The sequence below is a fragment of the Mastigoproctus giganteus genome, chromosome 3 (assembly GCF_048544385.1).
Source record: "Mastigoproctus giganteus isolate SK-2022 chromosome 3, ASM4854438v1, whole genome shotgun sequence".
Lineage (NCBI taxonomy): Eukaryota > Metazoa > Arthropoda > Arachnida > Uropygi > Thelyphonidae > Mastigoproctus > Mastigoproctus giganteus.
In genome coordinates, this window is record NC_143577.1 from 29,723,165 (window position 1) to 29,749,560 (window position 26,396).

The following is a 26,396-nucleotide window of genomic DNA, read 5'->3' on the forward strand; positions in this document are numbered from 1 at the left end:
ATTGAAATCATAGATTGGGCTAATAATTCTTGCCATCTCACATGGTTGAGGCCCTCTATAGCTGTGGTGGGTTCCTCCATCAATCGTATTGCTTCAACCTGCATACATCCTGTTATTCTCATCTTGTAAACTGAAAAATGACAGAGGTTGTCATTTAATGAGAGATGGTGACCTAATAACTTGCCTAATGCACATTGCTGAGTCTGGCAGTTAATATTCTCTTCTGTTATTCCAGCCCCCCCCCCCTTTCCCCCTTCACCAAGTGCAGTCTGCAACTGAGTATCAGTATGCATGCACCAGGATACCTTTCTGTATTGTAGTTGACCTGTTGTCATAGGCTTCAGTAAATTGGCAGAGGCTCTTCGCCTGTAAAGCTAATTGCTCCATTTTCTTGATTTTGTTTTTAATCCAACTTTTTAATTATTAAAAATATAATTAATATTTTAAATTATATGTTTTTGTTGCAAAAAACTTTTGGTTTTTTATTTTTTTTTATTGTCGGTTGAAGAAATATTGTTTTGGTATGTTTAATCCCAACACTCGAAGCCTCTTCTATAATATTGTTTATTACTATTTGAGCCTAAATTATTATTTATTTATTTATTTTATTTTTTTTTCTTCAAGAAACCATTTCAGCAAAGTGCTTACCCACCCAAAAGAATAAAGTAAGCAGCATTCTTTTGTGTGAGTAAGTGCTTTTGTGTAACATCTTACAACCACCAGTTGTAAGATGTTACACAAAAAAGACCTTGTATTTCTAGTTGGTACTTGCTTCATGCATGGTTCTCCATTTCTCTCAGCTATGGGTACCAAGCATTCCATGTGATTTAGTGCATTCTAAGGCAATCGTCAAAGCATCTTTCTATAAATAAATCAGTCTTGTTTAGTTTCAAAGCTTGTTTAAGTTATAAAGTTTTGGAAAGAAAACTTTCCTTTTACAGTGAAACTCTTTATAACAACCCTCTTGTTAATGTCCCTGCATGTTATAATAATCTTGAAAGATGAACTAATTTCCTATTGCAACCCAGAAATTCCCACCAGTCTGTCTTGTGTGTTTTTTTTTTTTTTTTTTGTTATTATTATTATTATAGTATTCTCATTTCAAAATGAAAGAATGCTAATTTATTGACCACGGGAAGTCGCTCATTGAAAATTTCTCGTGTCCATTCCAGCTTCTCCCACTCATTATCATAACTAAATTAACTTCAATTAGAAATACTGCATGTATAGACTATGATTATTGATATGGCTCTCATGAAGTAGGTAGCTTTGCTAATCTCAGGCAGTATTAAGATTTTACGAGTTATTGATAATGCCATGCATTCTAAGAATGATATCAACAGTTCAGCATTCTGAAGGGTACATTGTTCTGAAAGATAAAAAAATAAATAAGTTTGAAAGCTTAGAGAAATCGGCCACACCGGGTAGGATCAGAGCATGAAAAGAGAAATATCTGCATCTTTAAAAGATATTCTTGGAATGGCTAATGATGATATACAGAGTGTTCCCATAGACAGAAATCTTTTAAACTAAGGCCTGACTCACATGAATTATGGAGATTTCAATTTTTCTGGACAGTTCAAGAAATTTAAGATCCATCATGGGCTTTCTTTCAAAAAAGTATGTGGCAAAAGCACAGTTGTCAACATTGATACTACAAAGGAATGGAAGGAGAATTGTTTAAAAAATGATTTGTTGACATGAGAACAGAATGACATCTTCAGTGCTAACAGAACTTGATTGAGTTACTACTAGATAAAACGCTTACATTTAAAGGTGAGTAATGTAGTGAAGGAAAAAAGATAAAACATGGGATTGCCATTCTTATAGTGGCAAGCCATGCCTGGTGAGAAGCTTCGCTTTTTAATCATTGGGAAGCCTGAAATCCCAGACACTTTAAAGTTTGAAACAATTGCTGAAATTGCATACTGAGAAAATGAAAAGGCTTAAATGCCATCAGAAATCTACAAAAATGGATCAGATTTAGATTGAAAGATGTGGGAGAACAGAAAAATATTGCTGTTTGTGAATAACTGCATGCCACGTTTCCAAGTGAATGGCTTCTATGCTTACCTCCCACCTCATATTACATCAGCTCTTCAGCCAATTGAACAAGGTGTAATCTAGTGCTTTTAAAAAAAAATAAATCAAATAATGGTATTAAATTAAATTGTACTGGGATTTGTTGCCTTGAATGATGCAACAAATAAAGCTTTGCATGTTTCTTCCTGTTTTAATCACAAAGAACATTCTGATGATAGTGAAATTTGAGAGTATGCATGATTGCTTAAACTTAGAAGGAAATCTGTTTTGAAGGCTGCAGATGCAGACTTTGCATGGTTCAGGATATGCACAAATGAAGAGAACTTGTGACAGATGTAACAGAACCTGAAATTTGTAGTGATGAAGAAGAGGAACCTACTGTGGTTGCAAGAAATTTTGTTGAAGTATGCTCATCAAGGACTAAGACTTATTGAAAAGCAAATTAGCTTCTATCATGCAGATAATTCATAGTTCTCTTTTAAAACTTGTATTGCCTGAAATAGCATTTTGACAAATTATTTTAAATATGTAATGTACAGATTAATCTTACTACACCTTAAAATCAATGCAAAATGGAGTCTTTATTTTCTTTTTTAATAATGCAATGCATATTATTTTATTAGTAGAATTAACTTAAATGTTCAAACTTTTCTTGTTCTTTTGCTGATTTTATGAACTATAGATATTATGTCCTTTGTATATTACAACCTTTTCTCATTCTTTTGGGTGGGGGGGGGGGAGATCACTATAAAGAGCTTCACTTCTGTTTCTCTTATTAACCAGCCTAACTCAGCCTAGTCAATCATGGTGTTACTCCTACCTCCCTGCATCGGAATCCATAACCAAAATGGATAAACCAACCCTCGATCTAAAAGGAGTATACTAACGTAGATATCTAGTCTTTTCCTCAGTGTGATCCAGAAGGATCATCCACATAGACAACAACAAACTTGACCATAACTACTCACAAATTAAAGGACAACAAAAGAGAACTGTTTCTACTAGACCATCTAACTTTACTTCTCATTCATTCCAAATTAAGTTCTTCCAATTTATTTATTAACTTCTTCCAGTTTATTTCAAATTCAAAAATAAACATAATTATACCAATGTAGGTTTTGAGTACTTTATTACCTTCAAACAACATGGTTTACTTGCATATCATGCCCAAGTAATATTACAGTTCTTCTGCTAAGTTTCTGAAATTTTTGGAATATGCAGAAGACCACCCGAAATAGTTAAATCGGGAGACCTGTTAGTAAAAACTGTGCTGTTAAAAGCATTCAGAATACTTATTAAAGTGACACCTATTGCCATTATATAGACTTTCTGATGCATAACCACTGACTTTGTAGACTCGGTGGCCACAGATTTTGCTATTGGAAATAAATCATAATCCACAACTATGGGAATCCAGCTTTCAGCAAAATAGGCAAGAAAAGGTAACTGGGCACACTTTTAATATCTGTTTCTTCTCACAGGGCAAACACATCTAATGCACTTCTCATATCAACTCAGTCAAGAACTTTCTTTCGGAATGTGTATGTTATTTACACATTCTCTGGCACAACTGAAAGAACCCTTGCCACTTTTTCCCATTATGGGAAACAATTTAAAACTGGATGTAATTTTTGCCTACCTCAAAATTAATCAGCTGTATGAACTTTTCCGACAAACTTTTTAGATTAGTTTATAAATACAGTGGATTCCGGTTATTTGGGCCACCGGTTAATCGGGGCAGCCGTTTATTTGGGGCAAATCTTAAAAAACAGAACCCAATCGAGAAAATAGCCAGGGTTTACTTCGCTTAATTGGGACAAAATGCTGTTTAATCGGGGCAGGAGACCGCAGCACTGAAAATTATCCTACGATTGTCTCCGACCGTACACTTAGTTCTTTCAGATTTCTGGAGGTCACAACCATAAAACAATAAAAACAATTAGCAGTCACCTGTTTATTGGGCTTTTCTGTTAGTGAAATCTATCATAAACGGATGGTAAACTCGATCTTATTGAATTTGCACTAATACCAACAGCTGGAATTCTGTGGGTTATTATGGTAAAATGTGTTTACACTTCTATGGAATCTTAAATCATATAAAAAAAATAATTTTCAGAATCTGCTCTTCATTCCTATTTTTAAAGCTTCGTAATTTGTTACTCCGTTCTCACTTGCGCGTATTGTGTTACTTGCAATTTGTGTGCTGTGTTCTTTGTTATTGATTGCTTATCTTTTACTGTTTTAAATTTTAACTCCCACCCACAAATGACAGTGAACAGAAATGTCAACTAGTTTAGTTAGTATGTACATATTACAGTATGTATTAATTCTTCCGAATTTCACGTATCATTTAATTTTTTAATTGGTAAGGTAATAAAGGGTAAATTTGTACTTAATATATCTTTACTTTTATAGCCTGTGGATAATATTCCTCCTATTTTCGCTAATTAGAATCGCGGTTTAATTGAATTAAAATTCAATTCACAAACGTGATCTCAATGACCGGCGCTTATTACACATCGTATAGTGAATGGTACTTTACAATGGTGACTCCATCGTAACGTGATTTGATTGTACAGTGAACCAATTGTATGGGGGGGGGAGATTGTATTTTTAACTATTTACGTGAAACTTCGGATAATTGGGGCAGCCTCTTAATCGGGCCAAAATGCACTAGTCCCGATGTGTCCCAAATAACCGGAATCGACTGTATATGAATAGACACAGCTTGGCCTAAGTGCCCCATTTTGCCCCTTCAGTCTCCATTTCTGTCCATAATACACCAGATAGAAATGGCTTGGTAGATTTATCACCTATATGTTTGTTAGTTACTTTTATTTATTTATATGTATACGTATAAATGTTTTCTTTCATTCCTTTTCAGGTTCTTGTGCCACGTCCAGCTGTTGGAGTCATAATAGGCAAGGGAGGAGATATGATAAAACGGATTCAACAGGATTCAGGAGCAAAAGTTCAGTTTCACCAGCTCAAGGACGATACACCAGGAGATAAAATATGCTTGGTTTCAGGAACTGCAGAACAAATTCAGGCTGCTAGCAACATTCTTCATGAACTTATTCAAAGTGTGATGGTAAAATATTTCTTATTTTAATATTTCATTATTATTATTACTTTTTTTTTAAAGTGTCTAATTGTGTACTGTTTTACTGGTGACTGCATTGTGTAACCATTGAATGAATCAGGAATTTTCCAATTTCAATCTTTCCCTCTTCTCAGTAATAATGTATACTTAAGACCTGGTCTGATCAATTGGCTTATCCTTAGTCTTAATTTAGACTTATACACTTTCTCTTATTTGAAAAACATGCTGTATGAAGAAGTGGTGTTATGCCTTTTTGTATTATCTGATTAATAATGAAATGGACTATGATGATATCATAATGGAAAGTTAAATAATTATATGGCATGACTTGGTATTTTATAAATCACAATTTCTAAATACACTTTTCATTCAGCATGATGTTCCTAATTCTGTTTGCCATTCCTTGAAATATTTTAGCATCAAAAGCAGAGTTAAGTGATTTTGTCAAGAAATAGAGATAATCAAATATTCTGTAACAAAATGATCTTTGTATGTTCAACAGTTTTCATTTGGATAACACTGTTTACCATTTCAAATTTGGTCTTTGTGTGTTGTGTAGGTGCGAAAATTGAAAATTAAAAATTAATGGGATCATCTTCAAAAAAGATGACTATTGCATGCATGAAAATCAAAAATTGTAGAAGGTAAGTTATGCACTAAAAATTTTAATTTGGGGGGGAGGGGGTGTACGTACAGAGCAACATAGGGACAATGATTTGGTATCCTGATAACAAATTTTCAGGTTCAGCATCTCTGATCCTATTACTCTATTGTATAAAATTTGGGGACATTTTAATATTTTCCAATCCTTGCTTCATGAAGAATTGTTTGAACTTGATTTGAAGAAGATACTTTTCTATTCTCTGCAGCATACACAATAATATGCTTTTATAATTGTTCTGTTGTTCATTTACTGAATAAGTAAAGTATTTAGCTTCTTAATCCACAAGCTACACCTATCATTTCATGCAGAAATCTTGAACAATTTTTGAACTCAGTGTCTCTAGTTTGCTGCTATATGCTGATAATGTTGCCGTCACTGAATGTGAATAAAGAATGACAGTAATGGAGTAGAGATATTAAATTGAAACAACGGGTTCTAAACATGGGTTGAGAGAGAGAGAGAGTGTGTATTAGTGCTTGAAGTTTAGCTGTGATAACCAGTTTTGAAGTTTTCGAAATATTTTGTATGGTGATACACAAGTAAAATGTTTAATCAATTGAGAATACTTCTATTATTCTATTAAAAACCATTGGATTGATTATGTCAAATGATCTGTAAATAATTGTATTCTAATTTTAATAAAATTAGATTATGGTTATTTTATTCAACATCAAAGCCAGAGAAGAGGAAGCACATTTTAAATATTTTTTGATGCAAGGTCATATTGTACTTTACTAAACTTAGGGAATCATTGGTAGCTGAAGTATTTAAAAGAATGAACATAGGTGTAAGCAGATTTCTTATGTACAAGTTGCCAAAGCTAGTTTTAAAGATTTAGTCATTTAAGATGAATTAAACTCTGCAACTTTACTTAATTGATCTTCACTTCTTTACCTAATTTGCTTTCTGTATCTAAATTAAAGGTTTTATTAATTCTTAAAGTTTTCTGAATATAAAATTCAAAGCCCCATGATGTCTGCAGTTTTAAAAACATATAATGGTAAAAACCACATACTGCATCCCTTAAACTTAAAAGCTTAAGAGAAGGTATTTCTCGAAAATAACTGTCTTGCTATGGCTGGTTTATAGCTTCCCTCTTTCATTAAATACAGGTCTGGTCACCTAAGTGAGCTGTCTGTGATTTTCTTCATAGACAATTTGTACATATATGGAATATATGTATAAATTTTACAAATCTTTACAAAGATGCTTGAAACTAAAGTGTAATGTAAATCTAATGTAAATATAGCAAGATAAATTAACACTTTTTAAAACAGCTCAATCCATTTAATTATAAAGACCAAAAAGTATTTTAAAACTTTAAGCAATAATGACATTCATTAACATACAGTGTCTTTAACGCTGCACTATTGGCACAGGTCCAGTGAGTTCCTTCAGAATAGCAAGCCCAGGTTAACTGTTGGTTGAAGACAGAAAATCTCTAATTTTCTGTACCTTCCTATAAATGTAAACCATTTTTTAAATTTGCATTCGTGTTTTTTTTTTTTTTTTCTCTCTTTTTTAAATATATATATATATTTATTTAATTTATTTATTGTTTTCTCACAGTTACTGCGTGAGAGATTCTATCCAGTTGTGTGCCAACTCATTTTAATTTTAACTCCTAGTTGGTTACACGAAGATGGAACTGGGGGGATAAAAATTGCTGAATTTCTATTGGTCTGCTTTTGATGAAATTTGGAATGGCTGTACATAACAACCCCCAGGGGAATGAGAAAATGGTCATTATATTGGAAGGGCGTTATATCAGTTGTTCATAAAATAGCATTAGGTTAATAAGATGTTGTAACGTGTGGGACATTAAAGAGAAGCTTCCTGTAAAGAGCTTCAACTCTAATTTCATGAAAATCTGTTCACTGGAAGTAGAGTTGTTACATGCAAATGGACAGACATATGAAGACAATAGGTGCATTATGCATATATGAGGGGTATCAAAAAGTTTGTACCCTTAGCTAGAAATAATAACCCTAGAAAGGTGAAACTTCACAGGAACTTTAATCCTTTTTCTGTGTACTCTCCGTGTGTAGTAACACCTTTCTCTCAATCTGTGGATCAGTTGTTTAATGCCTTGATTATAGAAGTCCCCACTTTTTGTCTGAAACCACGATTCCACTTCGTTGATGACTTCCTGAGACGAATCAAAGAGGTGTCCACACAATGATTTCTTCATTTCTCTGAACAAGAGGAAGTCTGACGGTGCTAGGTCAGAAGGAATAGGATGGGTGCTGTAGTAGTTTGAAGCTGCACTAGGCAACAAAATTGGGGGCAACAGCCGTGTGAGCCAGTCTGTTGTTTGAGAGAAAATGGGCACCTTTGGTTAACATTCCACACCTTTTCACCTTCAAAGCATCGCATAACTATTTTAAAAGATTTCTGTAGTATTCTCTGGTAAGTGTAGAACCACGAGGTAGGCAGTCTGTCAGGATAACCTCTTTTCTGCCCCCAAACACTTATAACATCACCTCCTTTGCAGATGGAGTGGCCTGTCCCGTTTCGGGGGATGGGGGAAGGAGGTGTGCTTCCACTGCTTCGACATGTCTTTAGTCTTTGGAACATAGTGGTACACCCAGCATTTATCATTTGTCACTAGCCGATCAAAAAAGTTCTAAACATCCACATTACACAAATCCAACAGTTGGCGAGAACATTACATTTAGCTCTGCTTCTGCAAAGGCGTCAGCAATCTTGGAACCCATCTTGCGGAGACCATAGGCATGTGCAGATGGTCACGTTAAATTCTGTGAGCAGACCCATAACTAATTCCCACTGCATTTGGGATGAAATGAATTGCCACCTGCCAGTCACTCAACACCAGCTGCTCAACCTTTGCAAATGTCTCACTGTCTGTGGATGTTGATGGCCTTCCTTCTCTTAACTCTTCAAAGTACGACCGCACTGGAACTCCCATTTCCACTTTTTTTACAGCATCATAGGATGGACAATTCTATCCATACACAGCTTTCATTTCTTCATCAATTTCCTGAGCTTTCTTGCCCTGCAAATGCAGGAACTCGATCGCTGCTTGATACTCCACTTTGTCAACAATAGCATCCTTCCTGAAATTCTGGGCTCCACCTCTGGTGTACGATCATGTACAGGAATGAAATTTCACATGTTAGTTATTGAATATGTAGACAACTTATTTTAAAAACGGCACCTTCCTACTGATGTTTTATCTAAGTCAGGGTACGAACTTTTTAAGTAAAATTTATTTTGCTAAGAAACGTTCTTTCACTTATTCATATACCTTTACTCCAGTAGATATGTTACTTAACAATTGGCTTGTGTTTCTTGATTCCTTATAGAATAATGACATCAAGATTGACAGTAGGAAAAAAAAAAGTTCTTAACTTCTTAAATGGCAACGAGAAGTTTTAGAGATCTTCAAGTACCGTGTTAATAGACTAGTAAAGGACATTAACACGGTACTTAGAAAGCGGTACTCACCTTGAATTAATCTGCGATGGCTTACTTAGGCAGCGTGGTTAATATTTCGGTTGAATTGTTAAATTGAATAAAATTAAAAGGGGGGAAGTAGGTAAGTGTTGACTGAGTTAAAATAGGCCCAAGGAAACAGAAGCGTACACATCCAATCCTTGGTTGTCACTGAAGTAAAGAAGCAAGAAAATAATTGAAAACTAAATAGGTGAATACGGTAAAGCCAATAGTCGTTACGGGGATTTTCGTTGGTTAAAACGTCTTCAGTTGGCAATGTGTGGAGAGTGAATGCGCATGGTATTTAAGAAATAAATTATACTCTCGTGATGCCTTTTTTGACATGTGGGAACTTTAATCGTGAGAGGTTCCAAACTGGGGAAAGATTGAAGGGGAGTTTGGAATTTAGAATTTTAACGTTTGAGTGGTGCCGGTACCATTCAATAGCTAGGGCTATTGAAGTATTCTGTAGCTGGATTTTAGTTTAATGATGGAAATGGCAGAGTCAGAGGGGAGGTGTGGTTGTGGATCTGAGAATGAATTGTAAGTTCTGTAACAGATTGGTTAGACATGAGACTATTGAAATGATAGTATGCACGGGTGTTGGATGTTTTTGATGAGCCAAATTTGGTAGTGGTACTTCCTGGAAGTACCACTTACCTACTTCACCCCCCCCCCCTTTAATTTTATTCAATTTAACAATTCAACCTAAATATTAACCACGCTGCCTAAGTAAGCCATCACAGATTAATTCAAGGTGAGTACCGCTTTCTAAGAATTCGCTTCTTAAATGGATGAAAATTTTAGTTTTATACAAAACGTCAATCTATGCAAAATCATCCTGATGTTGATATTTGCACCGTCCCACGTAGGCCATTAATCAATAAACAGTATTTTACAGTTTAGATACACCTGCCCCAACAAGGCAGATGGAACTGTAAAGACACCATGCAGAGCTCAGCCAGGAGATTCAGTATTAAATAGACTTCTTGGCTCATCTCACAGTGCATTCAGAAAATGGACATGTCCTGTATTTCTACCTTCCAAATTTACTGCTTGCCCAATTTAGTTAGTCACTTAATTGGCAACATGCCAGGAGTATTCCATTTGTGAAGTAAAATAAGTCACATCATATAGACTTAAACTCGTGGTCTTATGCATTACTGCGTGCATCTGGTTATTGACAAGTGATCGGCATTATAAAAATTTAAGCACTGGCTATAACTTAATTAATCCTAGTATTGAGAAGTTAAATTTCAGTATTGGCAAAGAAAAAAGTTTTAGTTGAAAGAAATTGTCATACCTCAGAGAACAAAATATTTACAGGAAATATAACATGTAATGGGGGAGGGATTTAACTGTTTTTAATAAGAAGTACCAAACCAGCTGAGCTTTAAATTTCCCAGACTCTTGGCTTTAACTTATTCCAATAATTAGCAACTGACTGGCTAAAGGAATTAATGCAGCAAACCCATAACTTAATTACCCATTTAAGATAATAGAAACAGACTGATTTCGTCAAGTGAAAACAGATGAAAGAGACTCTAATGCTGGTAAACAGTATTTCTGAACTAAATTTAAACAAAGCTGTGTTATCAATTCAGTGGTTAAATTCTACAAGAAACCTGTAAAATATTTTTCATTACTAAACTGAACCTATTGCAATACAGAGTTGTATAATATTTAGCTAAATCAGGAGTCAATTTTAAAATTAACATTGAGGTAACGTATTGTATACCCTGCCAAGTTAAGGTTCTCTTGAAATTAAATTCTCAAGATGAAATTTTAGAATGAAATATAGCTATAATTAGAGTGACAAAAATATGTTTCTCAATTTATTAAAATCAGTTGAAGGCAATTTAAACAAATCAATATATTCAGGTTTATTAATAAGAAGCCCATCTGAATGAAGGATAAATGACTGCTATATGAATACAACAGCAAGAACACAGAACACGCGCCTCCGTAGCCAGGTGGGAAGGAGCAGCAGTGCATAGCACACGCTTCTTGATTAGACCGGGGTTCGAGCCCTTCACCACCAAATACGGAGTATGCGGAAAGGTCAAGGAATGACCACCGCATATCCCGGAGCAATATGGCCTTAGTTGCTAATGCTCCTAAAAACCAAATAACAACAACAACAGCAAGAACACGAGGGAACTAAACTTAATAGAAATGGATTGTCTGCATTTTATGTGATTGGAAAGACTGGAATTCTGACAGTGCACAACAAGGTCCTAGTTGTATAGTAAGGAGGGAGATAATCTAGCTTGGTAATGATGTCCACAGATTATATGGCTACTTGTAAGAGATGGAGATTCAAAATAACCATAAACTCAAGCACCACTGGTGGTCATATTCTGCAGTGGTTAATGCTCTAAATAGTGAATGCCTATATACAACCAGTAAATTTACACAACCAGTGAAAATGAGATCAAAAAAAGCTAATAATTTTTAAATAAAAGAAATAACAAACTCATTTAAACCTAAATTATTGGTAAATTAAGGGTTCTTAAAAACACCTAATATATTAGGAGAACTTGGGATTGCTTGGACTAACAGTTTTCCTGTATTATTATATTGCACTCTCCACACATTCATAATAATTATACTTTTTCCCTGAAGAGGGTGATGATGGTAGGCAGTAAAGGTTCATCCATGTTCTGGGAATGAATGAAATATATATACTGAAATAGATGCAGAAAGGGAAAAAAATTTGCTTTTTGTATATTATTAATTAATTTACTCTGTTTCAATTAATCACATAAAATGGTAAAATGCAATTTAAAAAAATCAAATGCCTGATTTGCAATATGATGCATACATAACCCAACATGTTTTAATGCTGGAATAGGTATATATTTGGTCAATAACGGTCCTTATTTAATTTGAAATTGTTTAGTAGTTGGGTTTAATTCCATTTAAGGAGTGTTATTTATTGTTATTTTATTTTAATTTCTTTTTTCTCACAAAATATCGAGTTGTTTAGAAATATTTTTATAATCATTAGACAAGAGACCAATCTATGGGAAGAGGTCGTGGGAGAGGAAGAGGATTTGATGGTGGGCCTGGTCATCCAGAATTTGGTCCTCCTGGTGGACCTGGAAGGGGAAGAGGTGGTGGAGCAGGAGGTGGTGGAGCTGGAGCAGGTGGAGAAGATATGCAAGAGGTTCATTTTCCTGTTCCAGCTAACAAGTGTGGCCTGGTTATTGGTAAAGGTATGTATATTAGTGAAAACTTTTGTTTTATTTATGTTTTTCTCTTATATTTTGTACATTCCATTGCCTGTGTATTCCCCACTCCAGAAATCTGTGATAGGAGCTGGCTGTGAATAGATAGGGAATAGTGTATATGCTTGGAGCACTTCTTCCTAAACACACGTAAAACATTGCAGTACAGTCAGTCCTCGTATAACACGTGTTTACACTACACGAATTCGATCATACACGATTTATAAATAGGGGACCGATATCTTATATAACACGAACTGAATTAGCTTATGCACGATTCGCCTTTGTGTTTACAAGAAATGGCAGTCGAACGCAGAATCACCCCAACCGAACGCAACACGATAGGAATGAAGAGAAGATTCTGAAAATGTATTTGTTTTTTATATCAGTGAAGAGGAGACACATTTCACCATAATAACGTAAAATCCAACACAATTCCAGCTATCGGTATAATCGCAAATGCAGTTAGATCGAGTTTACTACCAGTTAGTAACAGATTCCACTAGCAGAAATGCAACTGGAAATTGTTTTTATCGTTTTATGGTAGTAACTCCTAGAATTTTGCTTTAGCAAAATGTGAGGTGTTAATAGTGTATCCCTGCCTTTACGGTGTTGTTTATTCAGTTGCTGGCTGTGAATAGATAGGGAATAGTGTATATGCTTGGAGCACTTCTTCCTAAACACACGTAAAACATTGCAGCTTTGTTTATGTGTATCAAGCGTGCCTCCTCGTTTTGTAATTGTGCTTTATTTTCTAAAAATGAGTAAAATACTTAAAAGGTGTGAAAAGGAAGCGTCCTGGTGACGACACTACAGATTCAGAAAAAAAAAAAAAAAGAAAGAAAAAGAAAAGCGATATCGATAAACAGAGGTGGACTGGGTCAAAAATTCTTACCCGGGAAAATTTATAGTGGCCTCATACTAGCCTTTATGGCCAGAATCACACCGGCCTCAGGCCCACCGGGGTTTCCCCAGTAAGGCTCATGGCCAGTCTGCCTCTGTCGATAGAGAAAAAATATGAAATTGTGAAAAGCTTTGAGCTAAATGAAAGACCATGTGATATTGCATGTGCTACAGACCTAAATGAGGCAACGCCGAGAATTACAAAGAATGCAGAGAAAATAAAAACAACTTTCATAGCAGGAACAACTCAAAGTGTAATTAAAATCCATTAGATTAAGACACAAAGAATTGGAAGAGATGGAATGGCTGTCATCTGTTTGGATAGAAAATCAAACAAAAAACAAGTTTGCTTACGATAGAAGCAAAAGCATTAGCAATATTTTATTACGTGATAGTCGTAATAAAATACGTAAGTATTTTATTACGACTATCACGTAATAAAATACATAAGTATTTTATTACGACTATTAAAATGTATGTTCAATCTTGGGTGGTCGGCACCTAACCCTATTTTTCCCATAGGGCCTGTTGTTTATATTGCACGATTTTGCATTGCACGAGGGTTTCTAGGAACACTACTATCGTGCTATACGAGGACTGACTGTATCTCTATTTTCAGCTAATATTCCCAGGGATATCACTATAAAATTAAAATATATTATTGACTTCTTCAACTAGCAAATATACACTCATTGACCACCTACCTAATACCATGCTGGGCCACTGTTTGCACAAATAACAGCTGCTATTTGGCTTGGAATTGACTACATTAGATGTGTAAAGATTTCCATTGATCTGCAGCCATGCTGCCTGTAGGACTTTCCACGGTGTTGGAAATAGATGACAGCTGCGTGTGCCTGCACCTCAATTCCATTCCAAAACATTGCACAGGTGTTTGTTTTGATTGAGGTGAATTAGCTAATGGCTTCACTGTGTTCCTTGAACTACTCTTACACAGTGCAAGCCCCTGATGACACAGTACATTATCATCTTGGAAGATCCCATTTCTATCTCGGAAAAAATGCAGCGCAGAAGGGTGCAGGCAGTCTCCTAAGAGCTACCGGTAGACCTCACCAGTGTAACATTGGTCCATATGTACCAGGAGTCTTAGTTCTTGCCAGCAAAACATTTTGTGTATTAAGAAACCATTGCCACCTGTATGCACCATGCACAATGGGTCCACGGACTTGTGTTACTCACACATGAAGGCATCTGTTGGTGTATAACATCATTTAACTTATCCAGAGAGTTATAAATTACTGGAATAAGTTGCCTGCATAGGTGTAGGGGCTGAAAGTTTGGGGAAATTCAAAGGTCAGCTAGATTGGTAAAGGTATAACCTAAGGGAGGACGGAAATGCATAGTCTATTTCCTTTTTATTATTTTTTAAAAATTTTTCTTCTCATTATTTTATTTTTATTTTTTTGGCTGGTGCAGCATAAACCATAGGCTTCCTTGCAGTATGTGGCCATTGCTAATACTAATCAGATATTTATACTCATCCAACCAGTACACTCTTTTCCAGTCCTCCGGTGTACAATTACATGTTGTTGACACCACAGCATTTGCCGTCACTGTTCACCGTTGATGAGAGGTTGTCTTTTGGATCATCAGCTGTGGAAGCCAACAAGTCTGAGTGTGCACATTGTCATTTTGGGTTTTGTCCTTGCCTTCTCTGTATTGTATTTCAGTGTCAACTGTCACACATTGACAAACCTTGAGCTTGTACAACAGCACCTTTTGCTCACCACAAGTATCCACCTCGAGTCATCCTTTACAATTATGTTGGTGAGAGGTGGTTTTACGCATTCGACACTATTCTTTGTGTGCCTTAACCGCAGTGGGCCATGAGCAATCAATAAAATGTGCCATTTCCATGGAAGCACCCAATGCATAAGCTCCCACATTTGTGTCCTTTTGTGACTGTGATATCTTTACTGTGGCCCATAAATGCTATTTTATCACTTTGACTTACCCAACCATGCAGATGCAAATTTTCACTGCTCTAGCATAGGAAGATGTTCAGCATTTTATACTGGGATTTATGCAGCATGGTCCATTACAGGTTGGGTGGTCGCAATTCATTGATGGCGGGTTTTTTGAAACTACTCTTGCACAGCAACTAGTCAACAGGATGTTAACAGGATGTTGACTAGTTGCTGCATGTGTTCGGACTACTTTGGAAGAGAGAGCCGGCATGATAGAAGTCAATTCAGAAGAACAGTGACCATGGAAAAGGCATACAGCAGAAACAAAACATCTATGAGAGAGAGTGGAGAGAATATGTTAGAGATGAGTCATTAATTAGCCTGACTGCCCTCTTTTGAATAGAATCTAGAAGCCTGACAGAGGTTTTGGAGGCACCGCCCAGATGTCAGAACAATATCTTATGGTAGGGCAGATTCTGTTTGTACAGAATGAACAGCTGTTTGGAATAAAAGTAATGCCGAGAGTGAAAGAGAAAGTCCGGTTTTTTTAGATGCAGAGCAAACAATACTTGTAATGTGCTTATGCCAAGAGAGATTAAAGTCAGAGTAATTCACACGAGATACATGATCTTGCCTATAAATCAAAGTGTCATCAAAGATAAGCATAGGAGCAGAAGAATCCTTTTTCCGAGCTATAAGACAGGACTAAGTTTTTGAAGGATTGAAATCAACTAAGTTATCTTTGCCCCACTTGAGAATTGCTTGGCATTGGTAGTGAATGTTCAAGAATTTGAAGCTGTTTGAGCAGGGCAGGTTTTCTCTAAGCGGAAGGTGGAGTGCAATGTGCTATCATCAGGAAAACTATGGGTAGGATCTCTGGCCAATGGGAGAATGAACTGAACCTTGGGGAACACTGACGTTAGTAATTACAGACCTGTTAGTTTTAACACTTTTATTCCAGGGAAATTGGTGGAGGCACTGGTTAAAGAAACACTACAAGATCATCTGGACAACACTTTGGTTATAGTTCAGACACGGCATGGGTTTTTAAGTGGAAGTTCCCCTCTGACCAATTTGATTGGATCCAATAAATGTGCTAAGGCTGTTCAAGAGAAGAATGTTGCATATCGTAATTGGCTTGTTTCTAATTCTCGTTTCATTTTCTGCCCACACCAAAGCTTGCAACAATTGTAAAGCAGTTATTAACTAGTCCAAACTAGAGTTTGAACCGGCTAAGAGAAACTTGCTTCTTGTCCTAATGGTAGCCGAGCATTCTGGTCTCTTGCCAAAGCTATTAGCCGTCTTTTGCCCATCTCTGCTCCCACCTCTGTCCAAACCAGATGGTTCTGTTGTCACTTCACCCAAGGATAAAGCTGACCTGCTAGCATCCCATTTTTCTTCCAACTCATGTATTAATGATCTTGGTAAAACACCTCCCACCATTCCCAACACGCTCCATTCAATGCCTCCTGTGGTCTTCCATCAAAAGGATGTCAGAAGGATTTTGATGAATCTTGATGCTAAGAAAGCTCCAGGTCCCAATGGTATTTCTCCATTTGTTCTCAAAACCTGTGCTCCTGAAATTACTCCTATTCTTTGCCGCCTTTTTTGACTTTCTTATTCCAAAGGTGTTTTTCCTTCTGCTTGGAAATTTGCTCATATCCAGCCAGTTCCTAAAAAGGGTGACAAATCCCTCCCATCCAATTATCGTCCCATTGCAATTACTTCTACTCTTTCTAAAGTAATGGAGAAATCAATTAACCGCCAACTCTTAAACTACCTAGAAACCTTCCGTCTGATCAACGATCGCCAGTATGGATTCCGTCAGTGTCGATCCACTGGTGATATTCTGGCTTATGTTACCCATTTATGGACTAATTCAATGGAAAGGTTTGGGGAAACACAAGTAGTTGCTCTTGACATCTCAAAGGCTTTTGATTGCATTTGGCATAAAGGTCTTCTAAACAAGCTTCCATCTTATGGTTTGCCAACTGTTTTTAGTAATTGGTTATCCAGTTTTCTCTGTGATCGCTCACTGAGGGTGATGGTAGATGGCTCTGTCTTCTAACTTCTCCACTAATGCCGGTGTCCCCCCAGGTTCAGTTCTTTCCCCCACTCTATTCCTCTTGTATATTAATGACCTTCCATTGACTGGAACTCCTATCCATAATTTTGCCGTTTGATAACACATTGCATTCCACTTTCCATTTTGGGAAACCTTGTCCTGCTCGATCAGCTTCAATTTCTCAAAAATCTGCTACCAATTCCTTAAATGCCGATCTTCAGGTAATTCTCCAGTGGGGCAAAGACAACTTAGTTGATTTCAGCCCTTCTTAAACTCATTCTTGTCTTATATCTCGCAAAAAGGATTCTTCTGCTCCTATGCTTATCTTTAGTGACATTCCAATTTCTAGGAAAAATTGTATATCTCTTTTGGGGATTACCCTGACTTCTAATCTCTCTTAGCACAAGCACATTACAAATATTGTGTCTTCTGCATCTAAAAAACTTTTTCTCTTTCACTCTCGGCATTACTTTTCTTTCAAACAACTGCTCACTCTGTATAAATCGCAAATTAGCCCTGCCATTAAATATTGTTCCCACAACTGGGGTGGTGCCCCCAAAACCTCTCTCAGGCTTCTTGATTCAATTCAGAAGAGAGCAGTTAAGTTAGTTAATGATTCATCTCTAACAGAGTCTCTCCACTGGCTGTCTCATAGACGTACTGTTTCTCCTGCATGCCTCTTCTACAGATACTTCCATGAGCACTGTTCTTCTGAATTGGCTTCTTCCAAACACGTGCCGCCAACATCCATTTACTGTCCAACTTCAAACTCACAGAACCAACTTTTCGTCTTCCTCGTTTATTTATTCAACTGCCGTTTTCTGGAACAACCTTCCTTCATACGTATTTCCTGAAAATTAGTCTACAGAAGTTCAAGTCCAAAGTCAACAAATATCTTCTTTCATCTTCTCAACCTCCAACCCAAGCACGGTACTAAGTACTATATGTTCTAACACCTCTCGTGTTTGGGGTTTACATTAAAAAAAAAAAAAAAAAAAAAAATGATATTAAGGGCAAAATGCTGCTATGGATAAAGGCATGGTTGAGTTGGAGAAGACAGAGTGGTAATCAATTGTCACTGCTCTTCGTGGACTAATGTTATTAGTGGAGTCCCCCAGAGTTCAGTGTTGGGTCCATTGTTGTTTTCTGTATTTATTAATGTTATAGATGAAGGTATATCAGGCTTAATGTCTAAGTTTGCAGACGATACAAAGGTTGGCAGAGTTGTTAATGACAGTGCACTACTGCAAGAGGATCTAGAAATGTTGAGCAAATGCACTGAGAGGTGGCAACTGAAGTTTTAACATTGACAAATGTAAGGTACTGCATATGGGTAGCAGTAATCCCAGAGTAACATCAACCGATGGTACTATACTTGAAGGTGGTAGAGAATGAAAAGGACCCAGGGGTAACTGTCCAGTCAGATATGAAGTTTTCTGAGCAGTGCAGACAGTCTGCAAGGGTAGCTCATTGTGTCTTGTCAGTGATATACAGGAGTTTTTCTAACCTGGATAAGGAGCTGATTATCCCCTTGTATATAAGGCAGTGGTCAGGCCACACCTTGAGTACTGTATACAGGTCTGGAGGCCTCATTTTAGGAAGGATGTAGAGCTGCTGGAACAAGTACAGGGAAGGGTAAAAAGATTAGTGAATGGAACAGAGGGTTGCTCTTACAAAGATAGGCTTGAGATTTGCAAATTAGGCACATGCGAGGTGATCTGATTGAGAAGTACAAGGTCTTGAATGGTTTAAGCAAGCTCAGTGCTGATGGGCCCCGGGTGCCAAGCGAATTCGAGGTCAAGCGATTTTTCTGCCATCTATAGAGTGCTCGTCAAAAGCGATTAAACTTATTTCTAATTTCGTACGTTTCTCTTAGCAGTCTTATTTTTATATCGTTCTACACTTAAAAGCCACAAGTTAGAACACAGAAAGGAAACTCACCTTTCTTTATTTATCCATATATTTCTATTTCCACTGACCGACTAACACTTCAACTGCTTGGCCTTCTACCGGCACTGGTCCTGCCTCCCCGTGGCGGGACCAGAAATCTTGGTAGATAAGTCCTCTTGCCAAGGGCTAAAAGGAGCAACTATGACAAATACAAACCATGTAGACATGAAAATGATAATCCAAAAAGACGGAAGACTGATAGGATGGAGCAACCCAGCCTATGAGTAAATTGTCTCCTTTTGTGATACAGAAACATCTGGAGGGTATTGCAGGATCTCCCAAGGTGGTGAAGAGACTGCAATCAGGAGACCTACTAATACAAACCATGAACCAAAGACATTCTGAAAAGCTCTTACAATTAACCAGCTTTGCTGGCATTCCTGTTAAAATATTTCCCCATGCAACCCTAAATTCATCTAAGGGTGTCATATCAATTTGGGATTTATTAAATGTCACAGAGGAAGAAATTACCCAAGAACTGCAAGGACAGAATGTAATTTAAGCAAAAAGAATAATGATTAAAAAAGATAATCAACTGACACCTACCAGAAATATTATTCTTACCTTCAATATGCCCAACTTACCATCCACTGTAAAAGCAGATTATTTATTTTGCCGCATTCGCCCCCTACATTCCCAACCCTTTAAGATGCTATAAATGCCAAAAGTACGCCCATTCTCAAACTGTATGTAGAGGAATTCCTGTTTGCTCCAACTGTGGATCCTCAGACCACACACAAAGTGACTGTACATCTACAAAAATGACATGTCCAAATTGCAAGGGTGATCATCCTGCATATTCCAAGACATGCAAAAAATGTAAAGCCGAGAAAAAAATAGTAAAGTACAAGATTGAGAACAAAGTCAGTTATCAGGAAGCCAGAAAACTAGTTGCACCAACTGTAAACCAAAATATTACCTATGCAAATGCTGTAAAAAAATATCAGTCTCCGTTCAAACTGATGTCACAGTTCCCACTACTAAATCAATTTCTGATTGGGCTAGAAATGTCCTCGCCGAGCTACAACCAAGTGTACAGAAGCAACAATCCAAGACCTCAGACCAAGCAAATAATACTCCTCTGGCAATTCGAACAGCACCGCCTCGTTCAGTGATTGCAACCACGTTTAGTATTACAAGCTCAAATGCTATGAAAAATATTCAGGACACAACCATCGACACAGATCAAACACCTATACAGGAAGATCCTATTTTAGAAATCCATGCTGAAGAAGAAGAAATGGACACTGGTCAGCCACTTTTCCTAAAAAAAGACAAACAGAAATTGGAACGCCATAAACCAGTCACATTCAAAAAGCAGTCAGAATCAGCTCCATCAACTAAAAACAAATAATGCACTGTATTTTACAATGGAACTGCAGAGGCTTTCGTTGCAACACAGATGATATCCAAGATTTAATTAGCCGTTATTCTCAAGTTGCCATTTATCAAAGAGATCGAAACCCAACTAATGCTGCCCATGGTGGTGTGGCAATCCTAGTAAATTCAAAGATCCCAACTAAACCTATTCCACTTCAAACGGAAGCTGTTGCTATTCATATAACTCTTCATATTGCAATAACGCTAGTCTCCATCTACCTACTGCCAAACCATGCTTACTCTTTAAAAGATCTTGAAGACCTCTTCATACAGATACCTCCACCTCTCTGTATATTAGGGGATTTTAATGGGCACCACCCCTTATGGGGTGCTACTAAATTAGATAGGGTCGAATCATTGAAAGCTTTTTAGAGGCATTAAACCTCACCATACTGAACAGTAGTGCACCCACGCACGTACAACTCCCAACTGGACAAACCTCAGCAATAGATCTCTCAATTTGTTCTCCAGTACTGGTCCCGAACATAGTGGTATGTAATAAATGATCCCTTGGGCAGTGACCACTTTCCAATAGTATGCAACCTTTTGATAGCATTGACTCCTTCAACTCAACCATGCAGAAAATGGAAATTTGTCTGTGCAAATTGGGCAAAATTTCAGTCATCAATTGCCCTAGATGAGGAAAAAAATCTGCCTGCAGCCCATTGATAATGTGACAAATTACATCACATCACATCTTCTAAATGTGGCAAAGACACAATATCAAATCCCGCAGGCCAAAAGCATTATAATTACTGGTGGAATGAGGATTGCACCAAAGCAAAGAAAGCCAAAAATAAAGCCTGGAATTTATTTCGGTAATGTCCAACCACACCCAATCTCATTAATTTTAAGAAATTAAAGGCAAAAGCACGTTTTATACAAAGGCAAGCCAAGAAAGAATCCTGGATCCATTTTGCATCAAGCATTAACAAAAACACTGACACCAAAATAATATGAAAAAAAAAAAAAAAAAATTAGACAGCTTTCTGATAAGAAAAGTTTCCTACCGTACCTTCTCCAATCCTGTCCTATAATGGGCAAGATCTATCTAGTCCTTTAGATATCACAAATGCTTTGGGCAACACATTTGCTGAACTCTCAGAGGCAGCAGCTTATACTCCAACAGTCTAGAGAATTAAAAACACTGCAGAACAGCACTCTATTAACTTCCAAACTACCCCCCTCCTGCCATATAACAGACCTCTACAATATTCAGAACTGCAAGCCATTGGAACATCCTGCAATGGTGCTGCCGGACCAGAATGAATCTATTATGTCATGTTACAACGTCTCGATGACAAAGCTTTGCGTCTCCTTCTGGTATTTTACAACCGTATTTTTCTAGAAAATGTTTATCCATCCTATTGGCATCATTCTACTGGTTTGACGTTCTTAAAACCTGGAAAAGATCCAACCAATCCCCATAGCTATAGACCAATATCCCTCTCAAGCTGCCTCAGCAAGATCCTAGAAAAAATTGTCCACTGTAGACTTGTCTGGATCATTGAGTCAGAGCGGTTGATGAACAATAGTCAGTATGGCTTTTGTCAAAACAGGTCATGCTTGGACCTTATGGTTAAGGCTGAATTTGCCATTCGTAATGCCTTTGTTAAGCATGAACATCTAGTAATGGTTTCCATAGATATAGAGAAGGCTTTTGATACCACCTGGCGGCATGGCATACTAAGAGATCTTTACTCTATTGGTCTGCGGGGCAACCTCCCTATATTTGTAAAGAATTTTCTACACACTAGATCGTTTCAAGTTCGATACCAACATGCCCTTTCTGGAACTTTCATTCAGGAAGAAGGTGTTCCACAGGGATCAGTACTGAGTGCCACTCTTTTTGCTCTTAGAATAGATTCTATCACTAAACAACTTCCAAATACCGTAGAGACTTACCTTTATGCAGATGACCTTTCCATCTCCTGTCATTCCCAAAATATGAGATCTGTTGAACGACAGCTTTAGATATTCACTAAATAAAATACAGCAATGGGCCAGCCTTAACAGCTATAGGCTTTCACAGCAGAAAACAGTTGCTATCCATTTTTGTTGACAATGCAAGTTTCATCTGGATCCTGAACTTCACATCTTATATCTCCATCCCAGTCACTAGTAACATCAGATTTCTAGGATTAATCATGGACAACAAGCTAAATTTCTTAGAGCACATTAAATAAAAAAGTACGTACTGCCTGCCTAAAAAAGATAAACATATTCAGAGCTTTATCTGCTCAAATGTGGAGTGCAGATTGTACCTCCCTTCTTCGATTATACAGGGCATTAATCAGATCCCGTCTTGATTATGGAGCTCCCATTTATACCTCTGCCAGAAAGAGCGCATTACGCTGGCTTGATACAGTTCAACACAGTGCACTTAGGATTGCACTTGGTGCATTCAGAACATCGCCAGCACATAGCCTTTACATTGATGCTAACTAGCCGCCACTATCTTTACGTAGGAAATTGCTATTGCTGAAGTATTCTGTCAAGGTACAAAGTTGTGCCTCGCATCCCATTCAGTCATACCTTTTCAATCCACCATTAGAAAACCTGTACAGAAATAAACCTAGCATAGTAAAACCAGCTGGTCATCACTTTCTTGGACTAATGCATGTTTGGAATGTTTCCATCCATTCCGTACAACAGGTAGCAATTTGTGCTCACCCACCATGGATTCCACCTCCTATACCGACCTGTGACACTTACCTCTATCAGTGGGGAAAGAATATTTTGCATGCCCCAGACAAGTCCATGCAGTTCACACTCAAAGATATATTGATTTTTTACCAATATACACAGATGGCTCTAAATCCAATTCAAAAGTGGGAGCAGCTGCAGTGTTTCCGAATACAATTGTATCAGCAGACCTACCATCTGAATTTAGTATCTTTTCAGCTGAATTATTTGCAATTAAAATAGCTTTAAAAACCTCTCTCCTGACTGCAATTAGTAATTTACACTGATTCCCTCAGCTCAGTCAAGGCTCAATCACCGATTCCCTCAGTTCGATTGTGTAATTTCTCAGATAAATTTCGCCCTGTTATAAATGAAATTAGAAAATTATTACTAAAGATTGAAGAACGCCACCAACTAGTCACCTTCTGTTGAATACCAGCACATTCTGGCATTTTAGGCAATGAGCTGGCTGATAATGCTGCAAAAACCCACAAATTTAGATTTAATCAATATCCTTGTTCCACATCAGACTATGCACTAATGATTCATGCTGCTTGCCTATCAGAATGGACAGCACTATGGCATTCCCAGCAAATAATAAACTCTTTCAGATTAAACCGGTTCTGAAAATCTGGCTCTCCAGTGTCCGGCCATCAAGACGAGAAGAAGTAATCCTTTCAAGAGCAAGGATAGGTCATACTCACCTGACCCACCTTCATTTACTCACAGGAGATGACCCACCACTGTATCCACATTGCTATATAAATGACTGTTAAACACATTCTCATTGACTGCCCCTATTATAAACAGGACAGAATTTCAGCCCTACAATCACTAGTTACCCTTCAACAACCAATAACCCTTGAGAATTTGATTGGTGACGAGGCCAATATTTCTGAATTTTTCCGCTTTCTCAAGCAAACTGGAATATTTAATCTTTTCTGATTAAGGACTTTTCAGATGGTACAATACTTTCTCATTTCCTTTTTATTATAAATGAATAGGCGCATTATAACCAAAGTCGCTTATGCACCATGAAACCCTCAGAACAACAACAACAACATCAATGCTGTTGGGATTCTGCCTCTTGCCCAGCTTAACTGCTGAGGGTACATAAATTGAAATTGAGGAAAGACAGTTGTGGAATAGATGTGTAGAAGTTTGCCTTTAGCCATCGTGTGGTTGACTGCTGGAACAAACTTCCACCTGTTGTAAAAGTTGACAGCTTAAATAAATTCAAGGCAGAACTAGACAAACATTTGGAGTGAATGGATGGGTGAAATGGGAAGAGGTTTTTTACCAACGGTCAGCGAGAAAACTGCGTACCCAATTACAAAAATCAGTTGGCAGATCATAAGATGGAAGCTTATTTAGAAGAACTTTATGCCAAATTTGATCAAGAGCCTTTGAAGTGTCAAGAGCAATTGCTTTTTGGGTTTCACCAAACTTTTCCAGTGAATTTGTCCATAGACAATAACATAAGCCATAATATATTACCAGTGGATCGACACTGATGGAATCCATACTGCAATCATTGATCAGATGGAAGGTTTCTAGATAATTTGATTTGGCGGTTGATTGATTTCTCTATTACTTTAGAAAGAGTAGATGTAAGTGTGATGGAATGATACGCATGGAAGTGATTTGTCACCCTTTTTAGGAACTGGTCTAATATGAGAATTTCCAAGCAGAAGGAAAAACTTTGGAATAAAGAAAAGAGGCAACACAGAACCAAAGTAAGTTCAGGAGCACAGGTTTTCAGAACAAGTGGAGAAATACCATTAGTACCTGGAGCTTTCTTAGCATCAAGATAGTTCAAAATCCTATTGATGGAAGATCACAGGAGGCATTGAATGGAGTGTACCGGGAATGGTGGGAGGTCATTTACCGAGTTCATTAATGTACAAGTTAGAAGAAAAATAGGTTGCTATTTTTAGATTTTAGTGTGTTTTGGTCTTTCCACATGAATTTCTTAATATTGGCGCGGTTGTTTTCACATGAATTTCTTAATAAAATGCTCAGCGATAGCTTTTTAAAGTTGGTAACTAAATTATCTTAAGACATGATAATTTGCGATAATAACTTTTAGAGGTGCATAATTGTATAATCAAAGCTCAGAAGGGCATTATTACAAGGTGACTGTCTACTTTAAAGTTACAGTTCTTTTTGAAATGTATATAAGTCAGTTAGTGAAAAGATATAAAGCCCTTTGATCTGCCAATCATTGCATAAGGACCTCACAGGACCCATTTGGGTTGGGATGGGTGTTTTAAAATGCAAGTGATTCTCTGCTTGGCTGTATGTCAGTATACTCTAAGCAAAGTTTTCTTTGATTTCTCTGTTAAAAATTTAACGATAGTGAGAAACAGCATTATTGCGGCCCAAACTGAGAACACTCAAAGTTTAACTCTCTGTTAAATAGTCTAATCTGTGACATTATAAATTCCCCCTTCCCTAACACACACACACACACAGAGTTTATTTTATCTCTAACTAGTGACTGATATTGCCCTATTAATTTTTTTGCAGCTGAGTTAAGTATAGCAACCCTTCTATTTTGTAGTGAACCATACTTCTATGTTGAGTGTCAAGAACAGCCTCTGCTTACAGTGTTAAACATATTCTTTCTGGCAAAATAAAATATTTTGTTAAAGCACTTTTTTTCTCCTTGATTATGAATATGACTTAAAAATATTCCTATAACATCACAAGCTTGAAAATATTCATTATGAATTGTATGAAAGACATACATGGTATAAATTAACTCTTAAATATTAGTTAAACAGATACTTGACTTCCATGTGAAGTAGAGAAAAACTGAGTTTGAGGTTTAATCATGTATTACATAAATTATGCCAACTTTCAGCTGTATACCTTGCGTTAACATTGTTTCAGTTCATCTTTGTAGATCGTTGTCAAGTCCAATATGTTGAAATTCAACTGACCTACTACTACTCAAGGGACTGGGGGGGGTTGAATTGAATTCTAA

At 37.0% G+C, this 26,396-nt stretch overlaps 1 protein-coding gene across 3 annotated transcripts in view; it reads left to right on the top strand.

The window, feature by feature from the left end:
- The window catches only part of LOC150087834 (far upstream element-binding protein 1-like), a 250,614-nt gene that overhangs the window by 193,724 nt on the left and 30,494 nt on the right, over positions 1-26,396 (top strand). For all 3 annotated transcript variants that reach the window (XM_090369223.1, XM_090369222.1, XM_090369224.1), the window contains 2 exons: positions 4,928-5,134; positions 12,277-12,484. In XM_090369223.1, the coding sequence (XP_090225349.1) occupies positions 4,928-5,134; positions 12,277-12,484 (415 nt within the window). The remainder of the gene's footprint in view (positions 1-4,927; positions 5,135-12,276; positions 12,485-26,396) is intronic.